The following is a 10,282-nucleotide window of genomic DNA, read 5'->3' on the forward strand; positions in this document are numbered from 1 at the left end:
AAACTTCACCTGGGCACAGCAGGATGGTGCAGTTTCCCTTTTAAGATGGGCACAGGTGGCACTGGGTGTGAGATTGCCTAGGGCTGTGCAGGCAGAGTCCCTGGCTGAGAGTCCCAGGCCAGGGCAGCCTCCCCACACCCCACGTCCCCAGCAATTTACACGCTGGCACTGGAGTAACAGGCACAGGGAGTCCGTTCCAAATCCCTACTGCTCTGCAGAACTGCATGAGCCAAGTAACGGAGGCTTTAAACCCCTGTCGAGATCTACAAGGTTTATGTTATACAGGAAGTGCTAATAGAAGAAAGCAGACGGGCTTCTCTTTCCTCCAACCATCCAACAGGAAAATTACCACGAGTCGGCGTTTTGACTGGGTCTCTGGCAGCACACAAGGCTGCTGGCTTTGATCACGGAGAGTAACCGACGCCAATTAGCATAAAGTCTGCTCTCTCTTCAATAATATAATAAAAGCTCTCGTGTGCCAGAAACTTTTTAAGGGCTATCTCTGAGGCTTAATCTCAACAGGTAGGTTCCTTATACATTCTGGCTCCACCATGTTGAAGCTGTGTGTCCTGGAGCAAGTTATTAACTTCTCTGTGCCTCCACTTCCTCAGTTGCCAAAATGGAGACAATAACAGTACCTACGTTACAGGGTTGTTAAGAGCATTAAATTCGGTAATATTTGTAATGCATTTCACCCATTCTCAATCAACACTGGTTATTATTACTACTATAATTGCTAGGACTACAAATACCTCTTTTTTCCACATGAAGACACTGAGGCTCAGAGACGTTAGGCAGTTTGTTCAAGGGCACCCAGCTGGGGCTGACTCAGGTGCACCTGACCAAAGCTATGCTCCTTGCCATCTGCCTAGGGTAACGGTGGATCCACGGGATCCCAATCCACAATGCCAATCCTGGCGCCCCACAGCCTGGTCCCCTCCACCCCATCGCCACTTCCGTGCCTGGCGGCCTCACCTGATGACGGTGAGGCGGCTGAAGCAGGGCTGCAGTTCCCGCACGCCGTAGTCGTTGAGGTTGTTGTTGTCCAGGTCGAGGGCGAGCCGACTGCGGAAGTGGTGCAAGACAAAGGAGAGGGCGCTGCAGTCGGCCGAGCAGGCGTTGCAGTAGGTCAGCTTGAGGTAGTTGGCGCAGATGCCCCTGGCCGCCAGCCGCCCCACCTTCTGGCTCTGCGTCTCGTAGATGCAGCGCAGCATCCAGATGAAGGTGGGCATGGCCTGCACCTGGTTGAAGTACTCGCTCTGGACTCGGGGCAGGTTCTTCAGGTAGGACCGCAGGCTGGCAAACAGGTGCGCCCACAGGGCCTTCCGCTTGCGCCTCAGGGCCGCCGCAGGCACCAGGTGCCGCAGGAGTTTCTGTTTGGCTTTGGACAACAGCCCGCACAGGAAGAGGTTGGTGAACTGAAAATGATCCTTGTTCTTGAAAGGCTCTTCGCCTGCCAGGCCGCCACCGCCCAGGCACTGGAAAGGACAGCAGGACGCCGCCACGGCCTCCCCAGGAGGCGTCCACTCCCGGAAGAACCTGAGCAGCTCCTGAGTGCCCACCTTGTCGTCCACCACGAGGAAGAAGGCTGTGAAGAAGGCCTGGAGGGTGAGGTGGAAAAACTCGTAGGACTGCCGGTCCCCTCCGGGCCCCGGCTCCGGCAGGGCGCGCAGGAAGCCCAGCTGCAGGTCTCCCTCCTGCAGCTCAGAGGCCTGCACCTCCTCCTGGCTGAACACGAAGAGGCTCCTGTCCATGCCCCAGTGGGCCACCTGCCCCAGCGAGCACAGGGTGCCCCGGCCAGCGCGGAAGGTCTCCGCCTGGCTGCGTGTGTTCCGCTGCACCAGGCTGCTGGGCTGCATCCTGTTCAGGTGGACCTCGGTGACCAGCAGGAAGACATCGGTCAGGGTCACCGTGCAGTCGGGCAGCTGTGGCGAGCCTTCGAAGGCGGTGTGGAAGTGCCGGAAGCACTGGAAGATGATCCAGCAGAAGAGGGGCACGGCGCACAGGCTGCAGAGGTTGGGGTTGGCCTCCAGCTGGTTCAACAGGCGGTCCTGCACCGCCCGCTCCGGGAACATCCTCCTGGCGTAGGTCCGCAGGTGGCAGGGGGAGAAGCCCCGGAGGAGCACCTTCTTCCGCAGGAGCTGGCGCGGGACCTCCACGCCTGTGCGGGCCGTGAGCACCTTGCTGGCGCCCTTGAGCAGCTTCCCGCTGAGCAGGTTGGCCAGCAGGACCAGCGGGTGGGCGGGCTCCCAGGGGCAGGAGCTGTCGGGCAGGCGGCTCAGGTCCAAGTCCGAGTGCAGCTCGTCCAGGCCGTCAAAGGTGAAGAGGGCCACGTGGGGAAAGCGCAGCAGGAAGGCGAACACCTCATCGGGGTCCTGCTCCGGGTAGCAGTAGTGCTTGAAGAGCAGGTCCTGCAGACACAGCGTGTCACCTTCCTTGAAGCAGCTGAACGTGCGGCAGCGGAAGTGGAAGAAGAATTTGACCCCCACGTCCAGCTGGCCGGTGGCCCAGAGGCTCTGCAGCCGCTGTAGCAGCATGGACTTGCCCACGCCAGCGTCGCCGCAGATGAAGACCGTCTCGCCCTGCTCGTCCAGGACGCCCGTGGCGTGGTCCAGGAGGCAGGCCAGGCCGCCCAGGCTGCCCAGGCTCTCGTTGTTGAAGTCGACCAGCTCCATGATGGTGTCCGTGTACGTCTCCTCCAGCAGCAGCTCCTCCTTCTGGCCATAGCACAACGTGAACTTGGAGTCGCGGCCCAGGTGGTGTCGCAGCTGCTGGGTGTACCTGCTCACTGGAGGGAGGGCGGTGGAGCCCAGGTGAGAGGCAGAGGGAGACAGAGGCAGAAACCACATCAAATGGGAGGTCAGAGGGGGCAGAGACGGGCATGCAGACAAAACCCCCAGACTGGACCCTGAAGCCAGTACAGCCACTCCTCACGTGCAGCCCAGGGGACTCAGAGCCAGTATTCCAGAATCAGAGGGTCCCCGGGCTTTGACCCCTCTGCGTGACCTCGGATTTAGCCAGGCAAAAGGTGACAGGCTTCAACTGGGATCCGAGACAGGCCTCCCTTGTCCCTCTGCACAATGTTGTCATTGAACAGCAGCTAACACCTGAAGCCCCTCACACCTGAGGGCCAGGCCAGGTGGCCTCGCTGCCCCCACCACATCCCCAGGGCCCTATTCAAACAGCCTGAGCCAGTCCCCATGGAAAGTCTCATTGTTAAGGAAGAAATTTCCCTGACCTTTTGCTTATTACACTGCTCTTGAAACAACAGGTGGTCTCACAAAACTGGATGCCAAAACCTTTGGTGATAAAATACGACACTGGACATTAACCTGGATTACAAGAGACCTGTGCCTCCTCCCAACACTACAGGACTGAGTACGCTAGGGTGGGTCCTAGGCAGAGCACGCCAGCCCTGGCTCCCAGGCTGCGCGCCTCAGATCGCTGGTGCTTGGCACATGCCACAGGGTGAGTCCCACGCTTCCCTCAAGGAGATGAGATGCCCTAATGCTCACGGGGGCACCGTGCTCCCAGCAAACCTAGGTGATGAACGTGGGACTTACACCAACAGGGAGGTGGTTCTTCCCCAAATAAAACCATGAATTCCTTTAAAATAGCTTTTTAAATTTTAATTACAATTCAATTAACAAAAAGTAGACACCCATGCACATTTCCAGATTCATCTATAACCCTTTCTCGTCAATTTAGCTCAATTTGGTTGTCTGTTTAAAATTTATAAAGTGAACTGTACTTTTTTACAGCTTTATTGGAGCATAATTTATATACCATAAAATTCACTCACTGTGTTAGATACTACTCGATGATTTTTAGTAAATTCACAAAGTTGTGGAAACCTCACCACCATCCAATTCTAGAACAGCCCCATCATCCTCCCAGAGCTCTCTGGAGCCTCTCTGCAGCTCATCTCCGCCCCCACCCTGGGCCGTAGGCAACTACTGATCTGCTTAGTCTATTAATTTGCCTTTTCTGAACACTTCATATAAATGGACTCATATTAATATAATATGTGGTCTTGTGTGTGAGGCTTCTTACAGAGTGAACAGTACTTTAAACAAAAGCTAGTAGGAACAAATGGAAAAGTCTTTTGAAAGAACCATCACCATGGGAACATTTTCCTTTTTTCACGGGGGAAGTAGGTTAGGTGGTCAGGAAGGGGCGTTGGAGTGAGACACTGGCAGTGGCTGGCAGGTCCCTGCTGGGGCCGCAGCAATCGGGGCGTGGCCCTGACACTCTGCCAATTGGCTTCGTTTCCCCTAAACACACACCTCTCTGGGACACTGTCCCTTGCTCCTGTTTCCAAGGTCAAACTACATTCTTTAAAAATCAGAGTTTGGGCCGGGCGTGGTGGCTCACGCCTATAATCCTAGCTCTCTGGGAGGCCGAGGCGGGCGGATTGTTTGAGCTCAGGAGTTCGAAACCAGCCTGAGCAAGAGCGAGACCCCGTCTCTACTAAAATTAGAAAGAAATTAATTGGACAACTAAAAATATATAGAAAAAATTAGCTAGGCATGGTGGCTCATGCCTGTAGTCCCAACTACTCGGGAGGCTGAGGCAGGAGGATCGCTTGAGCCCAGGAGTTTGCTGTGAGCTAGGATGATGCCACCGCACTCTAGCCCAGGCAACACAGTGAGACTGTGTCTCAAAAAAAAAAAAAAAAATCAGAGTTTGGGCCCTTGGTGCTGATATGTTGCCAACAGCTATCTCCACGCAGAGCAAGCAAAAGCGAGGAAAGCAGCCTCCCAGCCCCGGAGCAGATCCTGGCCCCAGTTACATGCTGCAACTGCCGCTGTCTCATCGCCATCTGCGAGGTGACGTAAGGGAGGACTCTTCCTCCAGACTCAAAGCTCCCTGAGGGCAGGAGCCCTGTCTGTGCCGCTCACCACTGCCCCCCTCGCAGCCGGCACGCGGCCTTGGCATGTGGTGGGAACAGCAATGGGGTCTCCCACGGAGCTTTGGAAATAAGGGCTGGCACCCAGGGGTGATAGAAGAATACTTTGCCTAGAATCAAACCTGGAAAGATTTTTTTAAAAGAAAAAAAAATTCAACCACGAATTTGTGCAACCATTGAAATATCTACATGTGTCAGAATAGGAAGGAAGCGAGAGGTCAGCACAGAGGCCATTCTCACACTTCCATGGGCCCCTATATAAACCAGAGCAGGTTTGTCTGCTTTACGTGTGTGGCCACATGTGGTCAGTCTGATCGCAGTCACCCGGGCTGCACCTGGGTGACAGAGACCAGCTCTTCCTTTCTAAAATCAGTATAGCACCTGGGCCCGCTTCCTGAGGTGGCACACAGGGCCGGCCGTGCCCCGCTGGGCCTAACCGCCACGGCACGTCGAGACCCCCGGGCGTGGCTCGCGCTGGTACCTGCCGTCCTCCCGGGGCTGACGCGTACCTGGGTCGGTGTTGAGCACAGTTTTGCCCTGAATGAGCGGGGACGGGGAGAAGCCGATCTCCGACAGCCAAGGCCTGAGGTCCACGTAAGCGTCCGTGAGTTGCTGGAGCACGTGGAGGAAGAATTCGGACACTTCCTCGCCCTTGCTCTGTACCAGGTCCAGAATTTTGCGGACCTAGTGGCGGCACAAGCATGAGGTGTGAGATGACGTGAGGGGCATCCTCCTACCAGAAAGACCCCCAGGTGGGCTCAGGGCAGGGCTCCGAGCGCTTACTACAGCCAGTAACTTGACCATGCACCCAGCCGGGGTGAGCTGTGACATGTGACATGACCTCCTTAGCGAGAAATAAAACCACACAGCTCTAAGAAACCAGGCTTCTGTGAGTCTGGGAAGAACAAAGTCAGACTAACTAGAGTCATGTCCACCCATGGAATTCTCTGTCCTCTTGTCCCTCTTAACCTAACACCATTGCTATCCTGGAGGGAGTGTGGAGAGGGAGAAGCCAGCTCTGGGCACAATGAGGGGCACCTGTGCCACACAGCAAGAGGGTGACAGGACCCCACATAAGTCATACATTACAAATGGTGCTTTTTTTTTATTAAAAATGCACGAAAACACATCAAGAGAGGAGACTGAAGTGCACTCATGTGCTACAGGCTTCCCCCAGAAACCTCTCTGGTCCCTTCTGAGCCCAGCAGGGTCATGTCACAAAGAGGTTCTGTTATCCCTCTAACCATGAAGGAGTTTGGGCCCTGATTCGATTTTTCAGAAGGTGACACAAAGCTTAAGTGACACTAAGGGCTGGTAAGACGTCCCACAGTGGAGCATGGAGAATTCCTTATCGTGCCCCCACCTTGGGGTGGTCATTCCTGCACCTGAGGCGTTGCCCATCTGAGCCTCACCCAGCAATGCAGCCTCCAGAGCTTAAAGACACCAATGAACATCTCTGCCAGTGCTGCACGCTCATTTCCTTTTCCTTCCTACCAATTTAAAGTGCGTTTGAAAACGAGGTGTCTGGGCGCAAGTACACGTAGCAACGAGAGCTCAGATTTAAGATTCTGCCCTAGACACAAACGCAGACGTGAAACACTTGATTGTGAAATAAGCTGATAACTCGGGCATTTATGTTCTATCGAGACCCCAACGTGAAATTCTGCCCAGTGCACTAAATTCCTAAAACCCTCCACTCAGGTCAATGGGAAGAAGCCTCTTCCGGCTACCGGGGTTTGCATGCTGCCAATGCCAATCCCTGTCGCAGAGGCACCTTGTCGGGCTGGGTGGGGCAGGCACACACGATCTCCGCATCTTCGGCTGAGAAGTAGTCATTCTTCAGCAAGTTGTCCACCAGACACTGAATGTTACGGATGTGCGTCACCAGAAGTTCCCGGTTGATTTTCAACAACTTAATGTAGGAGTGAGAATCTGACGGGATTATTTCCATCTCACCGTGGCCCTGCTTTTCCATAGTTAAAGTAGCAAGCGGCTACTTTTCCCAAATTCATCTTCGGCTGCGTGTGTCCTCCCCACAGAAGGGCAAGCAGGATTTAGGGCCATCCCTCCAGGGCCCCGCCTCTCGGTGCAGCCCCTGAAGAGATCAATGACATCATCAACAAGGCAAAAGCCATGGAAGTATTTCCCCCAACCCCCCATCGGTCCTGGGGTTTCTCTACTTACAGCCAGAGGGAGCCATGCTTAAGACTTTTATCTGAGCTGCATTAAAGAAAAAATCATAATTTCATTGCATCTGCTGTGGCTTATGTTGCTAAAGCAGGTGACCAGAGGTAGCCAACCCCTACTCGTCAGCACAACTTTCTTAATCATTATTATTACTTTTAAAAAGCAAAGTGTGCCTCGCTCCTAGACTGGGATGGAGATGGGAAGCATATTATTTTGTATAATAAGGTGAACTGCAATTGGAGGTTTCTGCATCCCCTAAGCAGGGAGTGGACCCAGAACTGGGAACAGAGGAACTGTTGGGCATGGCGGAGAGCGGGTCTGAGCACAAAGCAGCCTGAGGACAGAGACAGCAGCATGAAGTCTCCTGTGGTAGGCAGAGCCCAGGAACCCGGGAACAGCGGTGTCTCCATCATATTCCCATTCCAGGTTGTGCTGTATCCCACCCCACACCCGCAATCCCCAAACCCTCAGCAAAGTGTCTTATAGACAAGCCCCCTGGGGAAGGCAGGGGAAGCAGTGGCCATGTGTGCATGAAGGGGGACAGAGGCAGCGCAGAGGTGCAGGAGGCAAAAGGGAGAGTTGGCACAGAGTTCCCAGTGTTGGATGACCAAGAGACGCATCTCCCCAGGAATCCTTGCAAACCTCGTGCCCCTGCTGAACTTCCTATCTGGGTAGGAACAGGGACCCAGGCTATTTTATTTGGGTGTTAAAAAATAACTTGAGTTCATCTTAATTATCCCAAAATTGCACTGACTGGCTTTCTTGTAACAACAACAACAACAAAAAACACACAAGGTCCTTCAGCCATGTCTTCTCCAGTCATCCTTATAGAAAATGAATCATAATCTTGTTTGTGGAAAGGCCTTAAACTGCCCGCTTTGTCCAGGCAGGAAAACCCACGCATTTTAGAGATAGTTTAAAAAAATGTTTTGGTGAGCTCAGAAAAAAACTGTCACAAATCTTTTAACACTGTCAACATCATTAATATGTTTCACAAGCCACATCAGTTAACATTTACGTTCTCAAATTTTTTTCTACCAAGTCACACGTGAGTCTCCTCTTTGACACACTTCCTTTTTTCTGTTTTACCTATCAAATTGCTAAACACTGCAAGCTTAACAGAGATTCTCTGGCAGACCCCACCCAATAACTTTCCTTTTAGGACCCCAATTAACGAGCAAGTAACAGTACAATTTAACATTCTAAGCAACAGAGGGGCAAGAGATCCTCACCAAAAAGAACGTAAAGGGATGATTGGCTACTATTCTACTAAAAGGGTGCAGATCTATGAGATGCTGATTCAGCTTTTTCTACTGTGGTCAATTCCGTGACCCACTTTAGGATCCACAGCTTTAAAAGTTCCTTCCCTTAAGGCATACAAGTTGATAATATGAAATTTAAATTAGTGGTCAATAATACCTTTTTAAGTTTCTGGCATCATTCTCTGAAGTAAGTCAGAATATTTTAAAACAACATCTTCTTCTTAACTCTTCAATTCCCAATTTCTTTCTGGAATCTGCAAAATCAAAGAAAAGATTTTTTTGAAAATAGTATTGTACTTAATGGGGAATGAATGACTGAAATTGGCAACGGGATGATTTTTAAATCCAGAACTTCCAGATCTTGGAATACTCTCTGTACCTTCTCCTTTTAGGACAGTGTTTTTCCAAATGTCAGACATTCCCCTCATAGTCACTTTTTTGTTGTTCTTGCCATAATTGAGTCTCACCTGCATTTAATTTGTTTAACTTTCTGCTTTAGATTGAGTTTTTAAAAAAAATTCTAATATATTGATTTTAAAGGAAATTTCACGTCACCGTTGGAACCGAAAAATAGCACTTGCAATAAATCGAAAGTAACACAAAAATAAATTCACCAGAAATAAAACAATGTTATTGTAGTGATGTGTGAAAAGGCTCTTGGTTTGAGGTTTGAGGGCAGTTTTCTCTTACAGGCATTTGAGAGATACTAAGGACATAGTAGAGATTTTCTCTTTAAAGTAATCACAAGTGGGAGAGAAAGCTGGAAAGGAAGTTGCTTTTTCACTTTGTGATTCAGTGTTTTTTAATTCCATGCTCCATTCTTTAGAAGGCTGGGAAAGGGTGTGACACTTCCTTGCCCGGCCTCTCTTATCTTCCTCCATCTACCACAGGGGTCCCATTTTACTCACTGCTTCTGTCTCTGCCAAGCCTGTGACTCCCATAAAAACAGTGACTTGCCTTCCCAGATCTTCCTGTAATAACCACCACAGGCATCTCCACCTCTTGCCATCAAAGGCAAAAACTTAAGGAAAAGTCTCCCAATTTACGGCCACCTAAACAAAGCAATACATTACATGTCAGCCACCTGGCAAGGAGGCTGTTTTGTAATTTCCAGAGCCCCGGTCTGAGATTTAATCAGATGTACAGAGTTAGCTCAATTCAGCAGGAACTTAACAAGGTATGGAAGTCAGAAGGGGAAACAGAGAAACTGAATGCTGCCCTGGTAAACAGAATCCCAGGGTAGACCAAATGCATACCATGGGACACTGTAGAGAAATTCCAAAACTCATGGGCATCTGTTACCAGAAACACCAGAGAGCCAGGGAGCTCCTGGCCCTGAGAGGAGATCCTTTGCTTTCCTTGCCTAGTAGAGGGTGGGTCTGGTTGGTGAAGAAGGTCTGGTCTCCCAGGCAAAAGGAAGATCAAGGATGGGCCAGGGCCAGGGCCAGGTGTCTGGGAGCCTGTTCTCATGGGTGGGGCTCTCCCGGGCCAGAGGTGCAGAGCAGTGAGGACTGAAGTTGGAGGTCCTGGTGAGGCTGCTCCAGGGAACCAGAGAAAAATATCAAGCTAATGGAGGCATTCAGAAAACAAGACTCACTGCAGAATAAAAGCTGGAACACTGAGTGGAAAAACAAAGCAGAGAAGATAGGGGGAAGGTGAGTCCACCATGGAAAGCCATCTCTTGAGGCACGGGTGGGCAGAGCCTGCCAGCACGGAGGGAGCCCCTAAGAGAGCCAGAGACTTGGATGGGCATCTCCCCCTACACTCCTCTTCCCAACTGTCTGATCTGCCCTCAGAGGGGTTTAGTTCCTGGGTGAGGAAATCCCAGGGGCCCTTTGCCACTCTAGCTCTTCACTGAAATCTGTGCCCAGGTCCCACCTTGCAATGTGATCTTCTGAACTAAATATAAAGTCTGAAGAGCCTC

General features: G+C 51.6%; 1 protein-coding gene across 3 annotated transcripts in view; it reads right to left on the reverse strand.

The window, feature by feature from the left end:
* NOD1 (nucleotide-binding oligomerization domain containing 1) overlaps positions 1-10,282 on the reverse strand; it is a 43,815-nt gene that overhangs the window by 17,614 nt on the left and 15,919 nt on the right. For 2 of the 3 annotated variants that reach the window (XM_012640720.1, XM_012640722.1), the window contains exons 2-5: positions 8,516-8,612; positions 6,684-7,004; positions 5,419-5,593; positions 976-2,788 (exon numbers count right to left, since the gene is read on the reverse strand). In XM_012640720.1, coding sequence (XP_012496174.1) covers positions 976-2,788; positions 5,419-5,593; positions 6,684-6,884 — 2,189 coding nt within the window. In that variant the 5' untranslated portion in view covers positions 6,885-7,004; positions 8,516-8,612. Of the gene's footprint in view, positions 1-975; positions 2,789-5,418; positions 5,594-6,683; positions 7,005-8,515; positions 8,613-9,266; positions 9,411-10,282 lie in introns of all 3 variants that reach the window. The other variant, XM_012640721.1, reaches the window with a different exon arrangement.

This window comes from Propithecus coquereli, unplaced genomic scaffold (genome assembly GCF_000956105.1).
Source record: "Propithecus coquereli isolate 6110/MARCELLA unplaced genomic scaffold, Pcoq_1.0 Scaffold156, whole genome shotgun sequence".
In the NCBI taxonomy this organism is placed as follows: Eukaryota; Metazoa; Chordata; class Mammalia; order Primates; family Indriidae; genus Propithecus; species Propithecus coquereli.